Here is a 23,360-nt window from a genome sequence, read left to right on the forward strand (position 1 = left end):
TCACATACATGATGAAAATAGGCACCTGTTCCTTTTTGCCACCCCCATGTGCTAATTCATAAACCAAACTTTGCTTTCTACCCCTTGTTTCAGGAGTGGTAATGAACTAGCCATGACATAACTATTAATAATAGTTCCTTTCACTGGAAGGCTTTCAAGGGAAAGGTGTTGCATTTAAAATGTGGGACTCTTCCATCAACTGATGAATGGATAAAGAAATTGTGGTTTATATACACAATGGAATACTACGTGGCAATGAGAAAAAATGAAATATGGCCTTTTGTAGCAACATGGATGGAACTGGAGAGTGTGATGCTAAGTGAAATAAGCCATACAGAGAAAGACAGATACCATATGGTTTCACTCTTATGCGGATCCTGAGAAACATAACAGAAACCCATGGGGGAGGGGAAGGAAAAAAAAAAAAAAAAAAAAAAGAGGTTAGAGTGGGAGAGAGCCAAAGCATTAGAGACTGTTAAAAACTGAGAACAAACTGAGGGTTGATGGGGGGTGGGAGGGAGGGGAGGGTGGGTGATGGGTATTGAGGAGGGCACCTTTTGGGATGAGCACTGGGTGTTGTATGGAAACCAATTTGACAGTAAATTTCATATATTAAAAAATAAAAAAAAATTAAAAAAAAATAAAATAAAATAAAATGTGGGACTCTTAACAGATACAATCAGGATCGTAGTTGGTCTGTTCATTTTAAAAACTTTAAAGCAGAGAATTATAAAAATTTGACCTACATTTTCGATACCTCTAGTGATATATTTTAACTTAATACATCTAAATATGCAGGCTTTTACACATCTTTTGATGAAGAGCCAAGACTGTTTGCTGTAAGCATGTGTCCACTGTATCGATTAGAGTTGCAAGTTGTCTTTCTTACATGTACCACACCTGTACCTCGTTGTATACACTGCCAGTTTCTGTGTATTTCACAGTGGAAATGACCTAGGTGCTTATCAAAGCATTCTGAGTTCAAAATCTTCCAGGTATGTTGTCACTTTCTTTTTGAACCCTTACAGTTGTACCTCCCCTACTTAATTTAACAGAAATCAATATTAGGGCCTCACTTTTATGAAATGTATTTATGAAGTCTTTAAAGTTGTTCAACTTAGTTTTCAAAGGAACTGTTCCAGTTTTGACTCATGTATCACTGGTTTATGGATATTTTATTAGCATAGGTAATTTACAGTGACCGAATACAACTGGCCTCAACAGATGTGGGACCAAAGGAAACCGACATTTGGCAAATGTACAACTCCATTCTTGGGAGAAGCATGTGGAAATTCCAGAGAATAGCCTATTTGCTTGTGAGCACTCAGTGCACACTGGGCGTTTTAACACAGAAAGGAAACAGCACCAGTGACTCAATAATAAGTTATAAGGTAGAGCTTAGGTAAGTTTAGCAATCAGTGAAACAAAGAATTTTATGTCTACGTAGTATCTTTTAAATTGTTTTAAAAATTTTTTAAATGCTTTCCGATGCCAAGAAATAAGTTTTAAAATAATTTCCTTCTTTCTTCTTTGATGTATGTTTATGTGTATATGTGAAATCTTTAGATATATAGAATTGGAAGGGACCTTGGGAAAATCCAACCCAGTTCTCTGATTTCACAAGGGGGGAGCCTGTCTGGCCCCCAATGGATACAGTATTGCCTAGAGACAGCCTGTGTGGTTGGTTTTGGAAACCATCATAAATTAAACTATTAAACAAAAAAGAGGATCTAATTTGAGGCATATAGCATCTCAACAAGGTTACTTAGATAACTGTCTTCAATTCTGGTTCTTTAGCATATGTAACCTGTCTTTGAGTTTCATGTAGAGTTATGAAGAGAGGCATTTATGCTGCTCCTAATTCTGTTTTTTTTTTCCAGTTAGAATAAATTAATCTCCAAAGCAAATGACTCATCAGATGATTCACTAATTCACTGAGTCAGAAGACTTGAGAGTTATTACATCTTCCACCTTGAAGTAGGGATGTATGCAACCTATTTGATTAAATTATCAGTTTAATGTTTGCTTCAAAATGTGTAGGAAGAAAAGCTATAACTTAGCTATATTGGTGCTGCCTCCAAAAGAATTCATCAAGTATTAGATGAGTTACCGTCACCCGACTTTTGAAACCAGATAACCTCCCTGATCATTTTGAACAAGTAGTTTGCTGTTGACCTGAAGTTTCCCACTCCTTTTCTGATTTTTATCTTGGGCATCTTCTCATTCTTTAAGTGAAATAGTGTTTGTTGGCTTTTTTTTTAAATTTACCTTGTTCCTGTAGCTATTTTCTAAAACTTCTTGGCAATTATTTCTTTTAGGAATTCCCCATTTCTAAATAATATGCTGACAGAACCCCAAACACAGTGCCACAGTAAATAATCTGACATGTTACTTAAAGATATATAATTTTATTTTACATGCTATTAGTAATTTGGTCACGTGGATTTATCTAGAATTTTTAAAAATTTGCAACTTAGGGTAATTTAGAAACTTGAGTGCCCTTCCTAAAGTGCTCGTTTTTTTCTGATCCCTACACATATTGAAAGCTTTCCCTTTTCTCGTACTAATAGTGTAATTTCAAAGTTTTAGCACAGCAATAGTAAGAGTGAAAACAAATTTCCTATAATTGAATTGATTGATACCTGCTTAGTCTAGGAGTTATGTTTAATGGTGTTTATAAGTATATTTGTTATTGTCTCTTTAACTTTTCTATAACTCCAGATTTTCCCCCGCCTTTGGTGTTCAATAAGTAAAGTAACTTGGAAGCAACTAGATTATATTGTATAGCAAGACCATTTGTATATTCACAGCCTGGAGATGGTGAGATAGACTGGATGGAGATAAGGAGGGAAAGGATGATATTTTAAAAACTGGACACTTGAATCAGCTATTTTTGCTTTAACATATAAATATATATATTTAACATAAATATTTGTTATGTTATATGTTAGCATTTTATATATATATATATATATATATATATATATATATATATATATATATATTTAAAATATATAAAACCACACTTTACTGTTTATCAGACTTAAATTCCCAAGTTTCTATTTAAAGGTAATAATCCAAATTTGGTTGTCATTTAAACGGTGTGTAGGGAATTGTACTTGCACCTTCTTAAATGTTAAGTGTAAATATTTCTGTTATAAGGAGAGCTTGCTAAGTAGAATGTTTTATATTGTTTGATCCTGGTTTTTTTTTTTTTAAGGAAAAGATTTGTTTGATTATCTCCACCATAAAACAACTCAACCGTGGTTTTATGCTCTAGTATATATAGTTCATTACTGCACTGAAAGATGATTTCATGCTGTTAGCTTAAGACTTTCCTTTAAAGTAGCTTTTATATAAACTTAACCTTTAGTATTTATTATCACTAAGGTTTCACCGGTGAAATGGAATATTTCTGAGTATGCCTAGAAATTTAGTTACGTTATTTTTAAAGTTGGATACAGTATCCTCTTTGTGACTCACTCTTGTTTCATATTTTGTATCTTCCGATGAAAAAACTCTACCATTGACCAAAGCTTCTCTCTCCTAAAATTCCTTGTTACTTACTCCTTGGACTCGCCTGTGTCTTTATAATTTGCCTGCTGCTTATTGAAATAGTGACCTGTCTGCCTTTCAGTGAGTCACATGTGGTAGTCTTGGAGATTTTGTGGCAAACAAATCTGATTGTTGGTTTTAGATTTTATGCCTCATTGAAGCCTTTAGTTATTTGAGCCAAAAAGTGGTGATAACGTCTGTGTGTGATGCAACTTTTGACTTTTATACAATTCTATTCTTGAATCAGAAAACCAGTAGAGCAAAGACCCGGTTTCATTCCAGTATTAAGTATATTTCATTAAAGTATACTTTTTTCCACAGTAAAAACGTTCACTTTGCTTTCATAGCTAATTCCAGTATGGATAATTTACTACTTACTGGCATGAATATTGCTTTGTTTTTGCTTGAAGACCTTTGCTTTTACAAAAGCTATGGCATAAATAGCATTGAAATACATATTGTGCTTATTTTCTAAATTCTTACGTAACACTGACAGGAGAATGAGTTTTCAGTACTGTTTCTATTTTAAAATTACTTTAAAAATGTTTAAGATTTGTTTTTTTCTGAGTACATAAATGCATTAAAAAAGAAAATATGTTATAATCATAAAATTAGAGAATTATAAAAAAAGGCTTGTTCTGTCACCAATAATTCATTAAAAATTATAGTTCTAATTATCAATGAACATGCTCTACTTTTTCTTCAGGTTTGTAAATTTTGTATGGTGAGAGCATTTTGAGAAAACCTCTTTAATTATTAATTATTAGCACATAAACTGTTAATTTCATTGTCAGAAAGTCTGAAAATTTTATGTCCTAAAAACAATTTGACTTAAATTTTCACTTTTTAAGGGGAACAATACAGTGACTTGTTATTTTAAGTTTATTAGAGAAACATGGATAGGAATAAATATTAGTTTTTCAGAAGGTCACACTGAGTGAGTTTTTTAGAAGCATCATAATTAGAGATGCACTTGAAAAAAATGTGTTTCCAAAGGAAAATGTTAACTTAGTTCAGTGGCATTTCTCATGAACAGTTTTGAAGTTGGCAATGTAGGTACATATGTGAAGTATGCATAATTATGTATCCTAAAGATATTAACATTACACTTAAATTTGTACATTGGTTCATAACAGATATTTAGTCTTCCAAACAGAGAAAAGCATGACACAGTGATTAAATAAAGCATTAGATAATTACAGATATATTTAGGAACTTAAGGTAAAAAAAATCAACATGTATTCTGGTGAACTGGGTTAGCACTTAAGCTGTAGAATCAGAGTACCTTTATTTGCAGCCTGATGTTTCCATGCTTCAGCTATCTGACTATGATTTTGGCAAGTTATCTTAATAAAAATGGAGTTAATAAATGAAGTAACTACTTTGTAGACTGTGCTGAATAAGTATCAGCTGCCACTATGATCATTATGGTTACTATTATTCCAAGGTAAAAGACATAACTATTCTATGCTGTATCTTTACAGAAAAATTTAGCCTTTACTTACAGTTGTTACAAGGCTACATGTCTTCCTGTATGATGGGTGTTTTCATCATTTTTATATTTTTCTGATCATAAAAAATAATGCATATTCACTTTTTTGAGAACATACCTTTCTCCACCAGTGAACAATATGAGTGTTTTTTCAAGTAATCATTTATAGATCTACCCAAATCTTAAAAAAAAAAAAAAAAAAAAAAAACAACTATATACCAGTGTATAATATAGTCAGAATACAACTTTGTATCATTTTCCCTGTAGATACCCATTTATGACTGCATTCTCTGGTTGTTATAAGAGTACTATTGTACTTTTTGTGTCTTTGTCCTCATGTTTTTACGTATTTGCAGTTTTTCTTTATATGTCTGTCAACATTGTTTTACTGGATAATAGGATATATGCACTTAAATGACACATTGATAGACTCAGCAAAATGCCCTTCCACAAATACTGGGTTATTTTGACTCACTGCTTATTTCCCCAAACTATTACTAATACTTGGTGCTATCAATCCTTTATTATTTTGCCACGTTGATGAGTAAAAGTTTTCATTACATTAATTTGCATTTTAAATATGAGGGAGACAAGGAGCTTTTTATGTATTTGATTGTTTACATTTTGTTTGAATTGTCTATTCAGTCCCTTTATCCAAATTTGTCTTTTATTGATTTTTTTTAGAAGCTCTTCATTTGGATATGTTTTTTCTTCTCTGTGGGGCAAATATTTTCTCAGTCTTCTTTACCTTTGCTTATGGTGTATTTTCTTACATAGAAGCTTGTGTCTTTATTCCTACCTGTCATATATTTCATTGACAGGTTATGAAGTTGTATAATTTTTTCTAACATTCCAAGATTATAACTTACTCCCCAGTATTTGCTTTTAATAAATTGCTTGTAATTTTATATGCTTAAATTTTTCATCTCTCTGGAGTTTATTTTTGAGTCTGTTGTAGATGATTAAACTTTTCTTCCAAATATATAGCCAAACTTGTAACATCCTCTTATTGAAAAACTCTAGAATTATCATTATTATTTTTACCATTATCCGTATTGAGCACTTAGAATTGCCAGCACAATATTGAGTGCTTTACATGTATTGCCCCATTTAATTCTTACAATTACCTTCTGAAGTTGGTGCTATTACTGTATCCACTTTACGGATGTAGAAATCACAGGATGGAATCTTAGTGACTTGACAGAGATCATGCAGCTAGATAGTGGTAAGGTTACGAGTCACAATTTGGATGTAAGTAGCCTAGTTCCAGAATCTGTTATGCAGTTATGTGGGTTTCCTGTGCCTCATATTGTGGCACTGTTCCAATATTAACGGTCTTTGATGCACTGTCTTTAAGCTTCACCTACTCTCTTGGCCTTGACTTTGCCCATCCTCTCCTTTACTCTCATGCCTTCCTGCCTGCATTTGGGCCTGGCCAGCAGGTCCGGGAGCATTCCTGTCCTCCGTTTTTTGTGCTCTTCCTTTCTTCAGCAAATACAGAGTAATGACTCTCAGTGTTAGAGGCACTTTGCAAAATATGACAGATGTGCAGCAGAATACCAGAACTAAAATGACTATTCTTACCAACCACAAGAAGAGGGATAATGTGTGAATTTGACCACAAATGGAGTTGCTTTTTGTGCTTGTCTTTAACATTTAATTAAATAACTACCACATACCAGGCTAAACTATCACATTAAAATATTACTGAATTAAAAGTTACAGTACATTGGGGCACCTGGGTGGCTCAGTTGATTAAGCGTCGGAGTCTTGATCTCAGCTCAGGTCTTGATCTTGGGATTATGAGGTCAAGCCCTGTGTTGGGCTCTGAGCTGGCATGAAACCTACTTTAAAAAAAGGAGGAAGAGAAAAAAGTTTACAGTATATTAATGTTACTTTCAGAATGAAATTTCTAAATAAAGTGCAGTTAAATGTTGAGGTCTTCATAAGGAGTGGCTGATAGGAAGTTTTTGTTTGTTTGTTTGTTTGTTTTTTTCCCCCAGTTCTCTGAAACTTCTTGCCTTTGAAAAACTAGTTATCTTTTGTATTTCTTCAAATATGTCTCACCCCTCCCCAAATTCTAACATTAAAAAACATGCATGAACACAAAAATGGCAAAAGACATGGCACATTTGGGTAAATTTGAAACAGAAATGTGACTTGAATGTACTTTACTGCAACCTGAAAGAGTCAATCAGCCCATTTCTGAGAAAAAAGCCCAATTTTGTGCCTTCAGCCTCAGCTCTCCTCTCACTTGACTGTTCCTTTGGTGTCTCAGTCTTCAGGAACCAGTATTACTGTGGATATTGCCGTGATGGGTGAAGCTCATGGTCTCATTACTGACCTCCTGGCAGACCCTTCTCTGCCCCCCAACGTGTGCACATCCTTGAGGGCCGTGAGCAACCTGCTCAGCACCCAGCTCACCTTCCAGGCTATTCACAAGCCCCGCGTGAATCCTGTTATTTCCTTCAGTGAAAACTACACCTGTTCTGATTCTGAAGAAAGCTCTGAAAAAGACAAGCTGGCTATTCCCAAGGTAAGTATTAAGGACACGTTCCTGGAAAGGTTAAATTTTGTTTTGTTTTGTTTTCTGGGTCTGTTTGTTGTCACCCCACACCCATATGGAAGATTTATGTCAGTGACTCAGTGAAGACATGTTGATCATGATGATCAAAGTTAATAAAAATTTAAACATAAAGACTTGTGTCCTTAAACCTAATAGCTTTCTACAAGTGAAAGCTTTACCTTGTTATGTTACCTTTTTTTTATTATTATTATTTTGACTTTGAAGAAGATTTTACTCCTCTATGCTAGGCTCTGTTCTGTGGGCTAAAGATGTAGCAGTGAGGGGTGGGGGCAGGAAAAAGTCCCTGCTCCTAGTGTTTAAAATCTGGTGTCTTCTGAAACCCAAGGATGCTCTGCACATGATTTCTTTGTGTGATACCCTTCAGAGTACACTCCTGGTTTTCCCAAACCCAAGAAGTTTTGAACTCAGAACAGTTTTGATTGATTCTGGATTATTTAAGGTAAAAGATGGCCTTAGTTATTTGTAGAATTCTTTCCTTTTACATGTAAGATCGGAGTTTTATAAACATAAGCTGTAGGAAATCGGATCCTATAGCCAGTTTAGACCTTGCATGAGAATGGGTCATATTAAAGACTAAAAAAAAAAAGTTTTAAGTCATCTCTGGCACATCCTGCAGTTGTCTGTTTGGTAAACAGGCGTCTGTCCTCTTTAGCTAGTGGTCAGTCAGTAACACCCTTGCTGTAGCTATTTTGAGTCTCTTGACTCAGGAATATGTTTTTCACACAGCTTTCTCAATTAGGTATTTACATAATTTTTTGAACATCTGCTTCTCTGCAAAAAGTATGGCTAAGCATGATAAGACAGTAAAGGAATGAAGAGAGATTAACTGATTCCTTTCAGTCTCAAAAGAGACATGAAGTTAGGCATCAATCCTGATATGTAAAATGCTTGACCTCTTCTCTTACTATTGAATTACCTTCTAAGATGAATATTCAGACCTTTAGGAAATATAGGAAGCTAGTATCAGAGTTATTCTTTTTTTTAATGTTTATTTTTGAGAGAGGGACAGTGCAAGTGGGGGAGAGGCAGAGAGACAGGGGGAGAACACAGCATCTGAGGGAGGCTCCAGGCTCTGAGCTGTCAGCACAGAGCCTGATGCAGGGCTTGAACTCACGAACTGCAAGATCATGACCTGAGCCAAAGTTGGATGCTCAACTTGACTGAGCCACCCAGGAGCCCCTGTCATCGTTTAGATGAAGACCCCAAAATGTTAATTTTGTAATATTCATCCTTTTATTGAATTCCTGACCACCTAGATTCCAGATAGATAATATTCAGCCAATAGATTTTAATAAATATGCTTCCAATTTAAAACCCATTTCCTCCCATTATATTACATAGAAGTCAGTGATCAAAAATATGCTTGATAATAAAATCAACACTCCTTCTTCCTAGCGTCTGAGAAGGAGTTTGCCTCCTGGTTTGTTGAGACGTGTTTCATCAACTTGGACAACCACCACTTCAGCCACAGGCCTACCCACTTTGGAGCCTGCCCCAGTCCGGAGGGACCGTAGTGCCAGCATCAAACTGCATGAAGCATCTTCATCAAGGTTAGGCAATGCTCCTGTTGGTTTCATGTCTCTAGAGAAGTTATTTGCCAAAAGGAATGACAAATTGCAGAGGAAATGTGGCCCAACTAATTACAGTTGCCTGGAGGCCAGTGTCAAAAATGAAGACGGTATATGGTTTAAATGCAGAGCAGTACTATAAGGATTAATATTAGATAGTTAGGCTTGAGTTGTGTTGTGTGACCTTAAATGTAAATGGGAACAGGGAGTTGAGTTAATGCCCGCCAGTATGACAGGATGGGAAGAGTTGAACCCAGAGCAAAGGTAGACTAGATTTTACAGAGACTGAGATTCATATTGAGATTCTTAAATCAAAGGCATACAACCTGATATTTGCAAATTGTTGTTAGATTTCCCCCAGCCCACCAGACCGGTTATCCTAGTATGATATGAAAGGCAAAAGTAGATCGTCATCCTGAGGGTATCTGGATATGTTCAAACATTTGGTGATTTCAGGTTTATTTAGACAAAGGACAAATTGGTGGCTAGCAGAGACAGGACATGGGGGGTGACGCGGGCCAAATAGGGAAAGGGGGTCAAAAGGTACAAACTTTGAGTTTTAAATAATTGTGATAGGGATATATTATACAGCATGGTGACTATAGTTAGTAATACCATATCACACATTTGAAAGTAGCTAAAAGAGTAAATCTTAAAAATCCTCCTCTCAAGAAAAAAAAAATTTTTTAACTGTGTGGTGATGGATGCTAACAAGACTTATTATGGTGATTATTTCACAATATATACAAATATCAAATCATTATACACCTGAAACTAATATGTTGACAATATCTCATTTGAGAAACAGAATAGACTTTATGTAGTATGTTAGTTAAAATTTTACAAAGTGATTTAAAAGCCAGAATTACCAAAGCTAAAGAAAGATAGTGGTAAGATCTAGAAAGAATTTTGAAGAAAACTTCATCGTGAAAGAGGTGCTTTTAGAGGGAGCTATTGTGTTTGTCCTTTTCTAGTTAGAATAAAAATAGCATACTTTGTATGAATTCAGTCATTTTGAGAACATTTCCCATACGATTTCAGGTTTTCGAAACATTTGCATCAGTTTTATTAATGATGAAATGACTAAAAAATAACCACATCTTTGTTGAACTCCATGAAGGTAATATTAGAAGTAATTTTCCCCTGATCTGGGCCTTGAATATCAATAAAGCACTATTTTGAGATTGGCAGAGAAATGGAAACCTTTCGAATTAGAAGTTTAATGACTAACTTTTCTTTCTTTGTCATTTAAAAATATGTTTAATTGGTTTCTCCCATATTAACATGGACAGTCTAATGAACCTATAGAATCCAAAGCAAACTCAAATGATTCTTTCACGTATCAGTGTAATTCTCCATTTTATTACCTGGACTTCTGTAAAACTTTAAATGCCACCACGGGAGAAGATTATCCAATCTGATTCATGAACATTTCCTAAAGTTTTAAATTACAGGCCTTTGGTGATATATTCCTCTGAAAATATTGACTATTGTCAGTGTCTCCAACAGCAAATATTGATAAGTGATACTGGATCATAGTTAAATATTTGTTCCTTAAGAAAATTAATTTTGGGGGTGCCTGGGTGGCTCAGTTGGTTAAGCGTCTGACTTTGGCTTGGGTCATAATCTCACAGTTTTTGAGCTCAAGCCCCATGTTGGGCTGTATGCTGACAGCTCAGAGCTTGGAACCTGCTTTGGATTGTGTGTCTCCCTCTCTCTGCCCCACCCCTGTTTGTGCTCTATCTCTCTCTATCAAACATGAATAAACATTAAAAAAAATTTTTGTAAAGAAAGAAAATGAATTTTGTTCTCAGTGTATATCTTTAGGGAAGCTATTTTACCGACCAATTTTGCCAGGATTTCTGTCATAGAATAGCTAATGCCCCATGATTTTCTTTCCATACAGTGACTTTGCCAGAAATCCATTTGTGCATTTTTGAATGATTCCTTTATTTCTGTAATTGTTTGTTACTTCTTGTCACATTTCATTTCTTATATTTCTTTTCTTCTTAGTTAAGTGAGATTAAGGACTGTAACTGAAATTATCATGAAGAGGGTTTCAAGAACTTTTATGAGCTAAACTCCCAGGGATCCTGTCATCCTGCTTAATGAAATAAATACTCATAATCAAATATTTTCAACATAATTTAGGAAGAGTGTAAAATCTCATTCATTTTCTTTGTCCAAGAAAAAAAATACTTAAAGCTGACTTGCCAGAATATACTTTCCCCCCTAATTTTACTATTCCTTAATTTCACTATACTATTGAAAATCCTGATATAAAATCTGAAAACAGTACAAATTTTCACCACAATGAATAAATGAAATTCATTCTGAAGAGAATTTAAGGGAATAACCATATATTAGTGGCAATAGTACCACCATTAACTACAACTAGTTTTGGTGGACTCCTTTGTCATGGGTGAAAACAGTGAAAAGATACCCATAGATCATCTTCAGCCCTGAATATAAACCAAAATTAAAAATTCACTTAGAAGACCTATTGATGAAACTACAGATCGATTTCAAAACTGATTTGAGTATTAGCCCTTGTGGTTTCTTCCCTTTCAGCCTTTTTGTTTCTTCCTTTCCTATGTGCCTATTGAAGACTCTGAGGACTGTAGTGATCAGAAGAACAGAGGTGAGAAGTGGAAATTAGGAGCAACCCTCAGCTTACCTTACGTCCCCTTCAGTATTTAGCTAGGTGATTCACTCCTGGGTAGTTTTACCTACAGCTGGGTAGAAAGGACGCTGGACTGAGGATCAGAAAGACCTTGGCCCTACCACTCAGAGACGCGTGTCCTGAAGAACAGTCCTTGTCTGAGCCTCAGCATCCTCTGCAAAGAATCCTTCAGAGAAGGGGGAACTGTGGCACAATTGTGAGATAAATTAGGTAGAAGAATACCAGATGCTTCAAAAAAAAAAAATAGGCTTGAGATAAGTCACAAAAGTCTGAAATAAATCACACCCTAGTGACTGACTGAACTGACCCCTCCTTCAGTATATTAGGCAGAAAGGAAACTTGGTTTAAAAAAAAACAACAACAACAAAAACTTAGGATCTGGTAAGACTTTTTGAACTTGGATGGCATTGTTATGGGTAGAACTAAGATTATAAAATTTACTTTTGTGGAAGAGGGTTGAGATCTTCCACAGCAGACATGTACAAACTTTTCCTGTTGTCAGCTTGAGGTGACCAAGTAAAGGTTTCCCCAAGCTACTTTCCTCTTCCAAACCCAAATTATTATGTACATATTTATGTGATTGAAACAGCAATCATGAAGGTGTGAGGGTCAGTCCAAAGCTGGAAGCTATTGTGAGGCTCACAGAAGGCAATATATTTGAAAGTGCCAGTAAATTGTAATGCACATATATACATACACATATACGTATATCTACATATACATAAACATATAGCTTTATTGTTTTATTGATATCTGTTTTAATAAATGCTATATTAAGGACTGCATAGCTAGAATTTTAATTTATCTTCAAGTTCATTTATTAACTTAATTATTAAAGGTACTCTATTATACTTTATAAAACTTTGAAAAATTAACATATTTTCCATGTTTTCATTAAAAAAAGTAGACAGCTTTTGAGCTAGTTTTCATAATAGAAAACTTTTTGTGATAATAACAAATATACAAATATAATAAAATGCAGTTAATGTTAAGGTCTTTTCTTTTAAAAGTCTACATAGAAAAGTAATAACCATTCATTATGTTATGTACTAAGAAATTAAAACTCCTAGGCCAATATACATTGCATAAAAATTCTTCATAGTAATCTTATTGGTCATTCAATCCAGCAAAAGAAGTTAAAGAACAGCGCTGTAAAGAAATAGTGTAGTTATCGATCTCAGATTCTAAGTTTTCTTTGATTTCATTGTTTCAGAATTTTAGGCACTCTGAAATGCCTAGAATGAGATTTCAAGAAGAATATGAAACAAATATTATTTTGTGTGCTTTTCTTAATTGATAATCACTGGAGTTCATTCTATAGTTCACTCACTCTATAACATGTCTTTGTTATAATTTATTTTGTAAACTGCTGTTAGAATTAGGAGAAAAGATGAAGTTTTTAAATACCTAAGTCAATAAGTGAAGAAAAATGTGAAAAGGAAAACAAGAAATGAAGTAACATAAGTGTCAGAGTGTTAAATGGAATTCAATATATAGATTTTTTTAAATTGTTTTTAATGTTTATTTATATCTGAAGAAGAGAGAGAGCATGAGTGGGGAGGGGCAGAGAGTGGGAGACACAGAATCCAAAGCAGGCTCCAGGCTACGAGCTGTTAGCACAGAGCCCGAGATGGAGCTCGAACTCACAAACCATGAGATCATGACCTGAGCCAAAGTCGGATGCCCAGCCGACTGAGCCACCCAGGCGCCCTGTAAGTTATGGATTTTCATTGCTAATGTTACTAATAATCAGAGAATATAGGCAGTAGTAAAGCACATGCTTAGCATTCTTCCCTTCAAGAAGTATGAAACTATTAGTGCAGCCCCCTAAAAAAGTCCTTTTGTTCCACATTAGCACATGGGTCTATTTTGTATTTAACATGCAGAATTCTAAGTAATTCATGCATAATGTTGCTTGCACAGAGGAAGCCATTTTGGTTATGGGACACCTCTAAATTATGCGTTATTAATTATACATCTTACACGACCAATCTCCACCATTCATGACTCCATACCTCCATAAATTTCAGGTTTATTTACAATATGCCACACAGACCAGGTACATCTTGCTTACACTGCCAGAAAGGAAGCTGCCAGTCCAAGATTGGCAGAACGTCAAATTGTCCAGTTATACTCATGCAAATTATAGATCTGACCTAGTACCAAATTTACAAATGTTTAAAAGCACAAAGGTATTAGCAAAACATGACCAGGTGTTTTTCCCATGGAGCATTCCAAGGTTGCCAACATAGCTCCCTAAATTTTTTTTCTCTCTCAAATTACAATATATTCTGTTTCAGATTTAACTTAAGGTTTTGAGCACTGCGTTCAAATAAATTTTGCTTTAGAATACCTCCAAAATTCATATCCCATTAATTACATGGGTGTGTAATATTCTCCTCCCCAACCTTCCATAGATCCATTAATTCCAGATTTATTTATAGTTATAATCTAGGCAAACCAAGGATAGCTTGATAAAAGCATCCCTAGATGAAGACTCACTGTCCATTACCTTTCTCCTAGTAAACAGCATCACTGTGTTTATCAAAATATCCATCATTAACATGTTTACAAGGGGATTTGGCTCAGCATCCCTTTCTTTCCAGGGTGTCACCAATAAAAGAAATTGTAGGCTAAATGCTTGTTGCTAACCTTTTCTTCACAAAAAAATGCTTGTGCAAAGAATACTATCTTTGAATAATTTTATAATCACTTAATTTTCGAATTCAGATATACCAAGAATAGATGAGGCACCTGCCATTCATAACTAATGTAAGTTAATGAACTTTGTTAAAAGCTTTGTCAAATTTGGGCACCTGAGTGGCTCAGTGTGTTAAGCATCCAACTTTGGCTCAGGTCATGATCTTGTGGTTTCTGAGTTCGAGTTCTGCATTGGTCTCTCTGCTCTCATTGGAGAGCCCACTTCAGATCCTCTATCTCCCTCTCTCTCTGCCCATCCCCAGTTCACACATGCTCTCTTGCTCTTTCTCTCTCTCAAAAATAAACATTAAAAAAAACAACTTTGTCAAGTTTTTAGAAAATCTGTGAGGAACATGATTATAGTAGTACACTAAGAAGGTGTCTGGTTCCTACTAACTGGATAAATAGGAAAATTATCTTTCCTCTTTTATTAACCCAGTATGTTTGATGAGTAACTGCTGTATCCCTGAAGCAGAAATTGAGCTCAGATAACTTATTTTTTTTTTTATTTGGAAGTAATGTAGTCATGTTGCTGAAGCTGGATCATGACTCAGATTGGCAAGCTGAATATGGAAATGGTGATTGCGTTCTGGCAAGATCTATCCCAATAATTGATTAATAATTTCTTCATTTTTATTTATGCTCTGTCTTTATAGTGCTGTTTGTCCTGATTCTTGGAATAACCCAGTGATGATGACCCTCACCAAAAGCAGATCCTTCACTTCATCCTATGCTGTTTCTGCAGCTAACCATGTAAACTCAAAAAAGCCAAATCGACCAGGTTAGTAGCTTTTTAGGAGAAAAGTTCCTCCTTAGTGAGTGTGTAGTCATGGGGTAAACTAAGCCTTAAGTGTTGAAATAAGATTCTGAGAATTCATACTAGGATATGTTTGGTTTGACTATTCTAAAAAGAAAAAGCCTCAATAACCAATTAATTTCTTAAATTTCCACAGATGCTTTCTATTTCTGCTAGGTATCCTATCTTGAACTTATTGGATGAATAGGAAATAAGTATCATCATTGAGGATAATCTGTGGAAGCATCATCTTGTAATATAAAAGCTAATGATGTACATGCCAATTTCAATTTTATTTTTAGTGTTAAAATTAGGTTTCAGGAGTATGGTAGTTATAGGAGTTAAGAAATGCTTCATTTGCTATACATATTATAATTCTTTCAAAGAAATTCTTTTGTTTTTTAATTTTTTTAATGTTTGTTTTAGAGAAAGAGAGAATGAGCAGGGGAGGGCAGAGAGGGAGACACAGAATCCAAAGTAAGCTCCAGGCCCTGAGCTGTCAGCACAGAGCCCAACACGGGGCTCAAACCCACAAATTGTGAGATCATGACCTGAGCCAAAACCAGATGCTTAACTGAGCCACCCAGGCGCCCCTCAAAGAAATTCTTTATGTCACTCATCCCCTCATATATAAAGGGGTATATGAAAGGAAGAGGTAATTAAATTTGGAGAAAATACAGTTCAGAACCTTTGAGAGCCCTTTGGAAAAGCCCACAAGTTAGCAATGAAAAAACCCAATAGCACAATAGGCAGGAAGTTTTCCTTACCTTTCAAGACTGGTACAAAATGAAATTTGATGTGATTTCTCCCATCTGGTATCTCGAATATAACTCTTGCATGGGGTTTTCCACGTTGGACTCAATGTACCCTCTATACTTCTAAGCATCAGCTTCTCCCTTCCCTTGAGCTTCCTTTATTCAACAAGTATTTGTGAAGCAATCACAGTCTCAGACCCTGAACTAGTTTGGGGAATATGGCAGTGATTAAGCCAGACCCACTTCCTCCTGTCACTAGAATTACATTCTGGTGGGGAATACAAACAGATCGATAGCCTCTACTATTTAGTGTGTTAAAGGCTATGATGAGGAAGAGAGGGAAGACTTTCAAATAATGAAAGATGAAAAGAGATAAGATCCAACACATTGAGAGAAAGCTTAAGGAACTTGAGTTTAGATGAGTAGCAAGATTGGCAAGCACAAGGGGGATGGAAACACATGCAGATAGGACCTGGAGATCTATGGAAAAGAGTATAGATATCAAAATTAAGGACAGTTAAGTATGTTTCAGGTAGGAAAGTGAATGTTTTGGGTAAAATTACTTCATTTAATTAGAATTTGTGCTGATTCAAGACTGGAATATGGTTTTTGTCAGATTCTTTTGCTAGATTGCCCCCCTCCTAGAATGTCACTTGAGAGTCTGGGGTATATACGATGACCTCTTCTTCTTAGAATGTTCTGACTAGAAGTTTTTACCTCTCAGCACTGCGGAAAACTCTAATGAAATTTTCAGTAGCTTCCGGCGTATGTTCTTAATCTTCTGCCTTTATAGCAGCTTAAGAATTCTCCAAAAGGCTCCAGGGAAAAACTGCCCCCTTCTCACTTGGCCGTTAGACATTCACATTCTAGCTGCCATGGCGGCAGTCCCAGACTCCAATTTTCCTGTCATTAGCGTCGTGACGTTGCTAAAAGTTCTGCTGACTTGCTTCCTTAATAGCTGCACCCTTCTGCTTAGATTCTTAGACTTTTGCTCCATGCAAATGGTCAGTAAATAATGTTCTGAAAGGAAGAACAGTTCATAAGACTTTTGCTTACCCTTCTATGGTATCTTCTCTTTGCTCTCTCTGAGAACCTAGTCCCTCTGAATTGATCATCTTGTCTTAAAAGCTTTTTATTTTTAAACTCTTCTATTTGTTCTCAAAGAAGCATGGGTTTATTACAAACTATGGCATCAAAGCCGTAACCAGAAGTCCTCAAAATGGCAAAGTGTCTATGTGGGTCAGAGAAACAGTGCTCACGTTCATTCCACTAATATTTCAAGACACCACCTTGAAGTAGAAACTTTTGATTTTAAAAGAAGTGCATCTCCTCTATTGTTTCTTATGTCTGGAAATTTTAGTACTCTCTTCCCCCTTTGATCATCCACTCTCTATTGGTGACTATTTCTTGGAATCACGTAAGCAACAACTTTGCTTAAGTCTCTGTTTGGTGTAGGAAGACACTTCCTCCAGAAAAGGCTCCAGGGAAAAACTGGAAAGTATGATTTTGTTAGAATTGCATCATTGACAGAAACCACTAAAAGCAATGCAGGTTTCCAAAAATTAATCTCGTCCTCTCTGCTCTTTGGTAATGTTCATTAAGTCATGTAATTTAGAAGTTATTAATGACCTGAGAAATATGGACCTGAGTAATATGGATCCTCATCTTGGGCTCCATCAAGACAGAGGAACTGAATTTGAGTATTCCACATTAAGCCAGAGAGAGATTTTAAGGGGGCACTAAAGTCATCCTAGGTCAGTGGGACCCTTGGTTCTCTACAAAAATATGTGCAAATAATTTTGGAGGAAAACATCACCAGTTAAGGGCTAACCTGTCAAGTTCAAATTGGAGCTTATAAGCAAGAGCACTAAACACACATAAAAGACACACACAGGGTTTCTAGCCATGAGTTAGAAACAAACAACAAACAAAAACAACTTTACAGATTTCTAAAAGGGTTGAAATATTTAAATGCTAAAATATTTACATATTTATGTTATAACTTTAAAGTATGTAAATATTTTAAGTAAAATATGAGGTCATAAAAAGTAACAGCAATGAGAGAAGACATAATTGCAGAGCAGCTAAATATAACTTTCAGAAATGTAATCAAGGAAAAAGGATAGATTAAATGGAATAATACACTATTAAAGGGAGAAACAGTAAACTGGTGAGTGGAGAATATGAAGAAATTACCTAGAATGTGGTAGAGATGAAAAATGGGAAGTATGAGATTTTAAGAAATGTACGAATATAAGAAAAGGCTAGTATAACATCATAGTTTTAGTACAGGATAGGGGACATAAATGCTGAGGAAGAGCAGAGTAAAGGCAAAAAAAAAAAAATTACACAAAGAAAAAATAGTGAAATTACACAACACTGAAAACAAACAAAAAAAAAATCTTAAAGTCAGCCAGAGAAAAAGGAAATTTCAGGGAAAGCAAGTCAGTCTGAGAGCGAGCGGAACGATCTAAAATAAAGAGCATCAGAACACAGAACATTTTTCTTCCAAGTTGTGAGAGAATATAACGAATTCTAGCAATGATCCCTGAAAGTATAGCCTTTCTGAGAGAATATAATAGCCTGAAATTGTGTAGCTGGCACATCTATCTCACAACAGTAGAGGAATTTTCAGATTCCTAAGATATTTTCAGAAAGTCAAAACCTTGCCACCTGCCAAATCTTAACTAAAGGAATTTAGGATGGATGTATTCTAGAAAGCAAAGTAATAGAAGAAGTCTGAGATCTAATAAAAATGGTTACTAAATTTAAAAACCATCAATTTATCAAATATTATGTGCATAAATAATAGTATTTTTAGATTTGTAAGTTTTTTTTTTTAATTTTTAAGGACAGTATTAAAATATCAGACAATAATAATATGTACCATAAGGGATGAAATATAAATGTAAATGTTCTACTTTCTTGCGTAGCTCAGGAAAAGGACTCAGATGAGGAGCCTGAGGCACAAAGATGTTAAGTAACTTGCCCAAGTTCACACAGTTATTCCTGAATCTTTTATTTTGTCCCAATGACTTTATACTAGAAGAAAATTGATGACAACAAATGGAGGTAATTTAAAATTAGGATTTTCTTTTTTTTTTTTTTTTGTTCCTGTCTGGCCAAGTACATGACAATGGAAGGATTTGATTTTGTATCTCTCAGTTTCTTCATTTAGGTTAGAAAATTAAAATTATCAAAATAACCAATGTGCTCATTTTGACAGCACATATACCAAAATTGGTGTACAAATGCTGAATCATTGTACACCTGAAAGTGATGTTCCATGTCAATTATATGTCAATTAAAAAAAAAAAAAGCTGAAAACTATAGTTAGTGCATTCACTGGAGATAACAGAGCAAATGATGGCACAGACATGAGGAACAGCCTCATCTTCCTGTGTCCTACTCCTCAGTTTATACAACTGTAGTCAAGAAGAAAGAACAGAGTACAAAAAGAAAAAAATTTCCATGTTACATACCCCAAAGGCAGATGGTAGAAATTAGAACCCAGGCATGGTGAGAGCCTCTCTCCATTCTTGCCATAAAGTACATAAGGGATCTCCATCATGATTACTTTGGAGGGGATTTCGCATTGTGACATACTTAGATTGCTGTCACAGCAGAACTAAATGTTTATAAAATAACCTACATCCTATGCATGCTGAATTCAACTAAACAAATCCCTGAAAGTCTGCCAAGAGGGAAGAAAGTCCATCAAGAATCAGAGAGCTGAAATTCAATTTCAGTTCTTCCTGATCAGATGGGCTTTTCTGTTTTGAAACCTTTGTTTTTCTGCATTGATGACGTATTGGTGTTGATTGAGCTAAGTGGGTGTGATCTGTTTGATGTTATTGACTGAGATGCCTATGTGGAAAGGGGCTAGGAAAAGCCCCTTTATGTGGCAAAGAGTATAAGGAAATGGAACCAAATGAAGTGTGAAGAGAATAGGAGGAGGAAAGTAAGAAATAATAGGCAAGAGAGGATAGGGGGATGCAAGCATAGAGAATAAACACTGAAAGGTAAATGTTTCCAGAGGGAACTAATGAAATCTATTCTTTCCACGAATCAAGTAAAACAGTGTATTCTCTAGCTCAATCAGTGTTAATATAAATAGTTGAAACAAACCAATTATTATACAATTGCTAATATAAATGGATAAAATCACATAGAAGTCCTTTGATTAAAGCACAGGAACAGGATATTTAAATATAATTTACATTTTCAATCTTGCTTTTTTATTATGAGTCACTGGCAATATAGAGCTGCCATTGTCATTCTGCTTTTAAAATTCCTCCAGGTCATACTTACTGCATTTGCAGTAGAACCTTTCAAGATTATTTTCATTTTTATAAGATTCTTATAATCCTTTTACAGTGATTACAAATCTCTCTACACCTACAAGGTAGACGGAGTTTTCCCTACAGAAAATTTGAGGTGAGAGAGAACTTTAATTATGGTGCTCGGTGGTTGCGGGGGAGGGGGTTGTTTCTTTTTGCATTCTCTATACGGTAGATACATTATCTGTTTTGGAAAAATATTAGGGCTGTCCATTTTACTGAGGGCATAGAAAAGAGACATGTATTTATTAGAGATGCTCACTCCTTTCTTGTTCAATTAAAATTAAAACGAGAGTTTTACAGCATAAAACAGATGGATTCACTTAAGTAATTTTCCTCCAGTATTGTTTATCATCTCCCTTTAATTGTCCAGAATTCCTAGTGTCTTGACACATTTTCTCATGCTCTTAGAAGCAAGGAATTAAAAACTGAATCACTCAAAGGAGTTGGGATTTTAAAATTTTAAAGTTACATTTAAAATTTTTTTTAAATGTGTCAGTTTTAAGTATTTCACATCAGGATGGTTTGAATCATTCAAAGATTTATATTTCATAAGCTGTATCGTTTTCCTGGAGTCTCAAATACAAAATGATAAATAAAATTAAGAATGCATGTTTAGGGGTGCCAGGGTGGGTCAGTTGGTTACGCATCCAACTTAGGCTCAGGTTATGATCTCACAGTTCATGGGTTCAAGCCCTGTGTCAGGCTCTGTCCTGACAGCTCAGATCAGAGCTTGGATTCCGTGTCTCCCTCCCTCTCTGCCCCTCGCCTGCTTATGCTCTGTCTGTCTCTCTCTCAGCAATAAATAAATGTTAAAAAAATAAATAAATAAAAATAAAGAATATGTTTAACTGAATCCCTTCCCCACCCCATGCATGTGCATGTGTAAATGTGCAACATGAAATTGGATGATACTCCAAAGCTCATAAAGTTGTCTTCTTAGTACATGATCAAATTAAAAAACAAACAAACCTAGAATATAATTTGTTCTTGAAGATTTGTAAGAAGGGCATTTCTCTTGTTTCCTTGGAATCCTCTTCCTTGTATCTGATAATTTTACTTGTAATCTACCCTTTCTAGAAATAAAGGGTATTTGGTTATTCTTAGCACTGATATATCTCTTTCTACCCAAAGACTAAAAATGTAAATATGTACCCATTTTCTATAGCATTCCTAATTCTTTTTGTTATTAAAACTTTACTGTGCACTGTATGAAATACTTTGATTTGGGAAAAAGGGAATTTATATGTTTATACCTTTATCTTCTCACCTACAATATAATAATATTCCTGCTTTCCCACCAGTTTTATTGAAAAATAATTGACACACATCACTGTGTAAGTTTAAGGCACGCAGCATGATGGTTTGATTTACATATATTGTGAAGTTATCACCATGATAGGCTCAGACAACATCCATCTTTCTCATTATAGATATAATGAAAAGAAAGACAAACAAGAAAAAGGAGAAAAAATGTTCTCCTTGTGCTTGGAACACATATAATTTACACTCTTAACAACTTTTCTGTATATCATACAGCTGTGTTAGCTATAGTCCTTATGTTGTATGTTACATCCCTACATTATTTACCTCCTAACTGAAAGCTTGTACCTTTTGACCACTTTCCTCTAATTTCTCCTCCACCCACCTCCTGCTTCTGGTAACCACAGTCTGACCTCTTTTTCTCAGTTTGGTGCTTTTAGTTTTGTTTATTTAAAGCTTCCACATATAAGTAAGATCATACAATGTTTGTCTTTCTCTGTCTTATTTCACTTAGCATATGTCTTCAAGGTCTATCCATGTTGTTGCCTTTGGTAGGATTTCCTTGTTTCTTTTTTAAATGGCTAAACAATATTTCATTATACACACACACACCACACACGTGTGTGTGTGATATGTGTGTGTGTGTGTATATATAATTTATCCATTCATCCATTAATAGTTACTTAGGTTGTTTTCATCTCTTGTCTATTATAAATAATGCTGCTATGAACATGGGACACAGATTTTTTTTTTGAGTGAATGTTTTCATTTTCATGAAGTGAATTTGAGAGTTTTTACTTGTTTTCAATATTTTTTGGAAGAGTTTGAAAAGAATTGGTGCTAATCTTTAAATATTTGGTAAAATTTACGAGAGAGACCATCTGGCCTTTCTTCATTGGGAGGTTTTTGATTACTGATTCAGCCTTCTTACTAGTAATTAATGTGTTCAGATTTTGTTTCTTCCTGCTTTGGTCTTGGTAAATTATAGGTTTCCAAGAATTTTTCCATTTCTTCTAGGTTGTCCAGCTTGTTGGTATATAGTTATTTGTAGTAGCCTCTTTTGATCCTTTGAATTTCTGCGGTATTCATTGTATTGTCTCCTTTTTCATTTATATTTTGTTGATTTGGGTCCTTTCTCTTTTTCCCTTGTTTCTTTTAGCTAAGGGTTTGTCAGTGTTGTTTATCTTTGCAGAGAACCAATTCTTAGTTTGGTTAATCTACTCTGTGGTTTTTCTTTTTCTATTTCATTTATTTCTGCTCTATTCTTTATTATTCCTTTTACTCTGCCAACTCTGAGTTCAATTTGTTCTTCTTTATCTAGTTCTTAAGATGTAGATTTTAACTTGTTTATTTGGGATCTTTCTTCTTAATGTAGGCATTTGTGCTATGAACTTTCCTACCAGAACTGCTTTTGCTGCATCCCACAGTTTCTGATGTGTTGTCTTTCCATTTGTCTTAAGACACTTTTTAAATTCCTTTTAATTTCTTTGATCCATTGGTTGTTCAGGAAGGTATTGTTTGATTTCCATGGGTTTGTGAATTTTTACAGTTTTCTTCTTGTTACTGATTTCTAGATTTGTGCCATTGTAGTTAGTGAAGGTACTTGGTATGATTTCAATCT

The 23,360-nt window shown here is 34.9% G+C and overlaps 1 protein-coding gene across 4 annotated transcripts in view; it reads left to right on the plus strand.

Moving 5' to 3' along the window:
* Nucleotides 1-23,360, plus strand: part of PDE3A (phosphodiesterase 3A) — a 316,135-nt gene that overhangs the window by 246,605 nt on the left and 46,170 nt on the right. For all 4 annotated transcript variants that reach the window (XM_060658211.3, XM_060658212.3, XM_078450049.2 and 1 more), the window contains 3 exons: nucleotides 7,326-7,583; nucleotides 9,030-9,184; nucleotides 15,242-15,366. In XM_060658211.3, the coding sequence (XP_060514194.2) occupies nucleotides 7,326-7,583; nucleotides 9,030-9,184; nucleotides 15,242-15,366 (538 nt within the window). The remainder of the gene's footprint in view (nucleotides 1-7,325; nucleotides 7,584-9,029; nucleotides 9,185-15,241; nucleotides 15,367-23,360) is intronic.

Source organism: Panthera onca, chromosome B4 (assembly GCF_046562875.1).
Source record: "Panthera onca isolate mPanOnc1 chromosome B4, mPanOnc1 haplotype 2, whole genome shotgun sequence".
NCBI lineage: Eukaryota > Metazoa > Chordata > Mammalia > Carnivora > Felidae > Panthera > Panthera onca.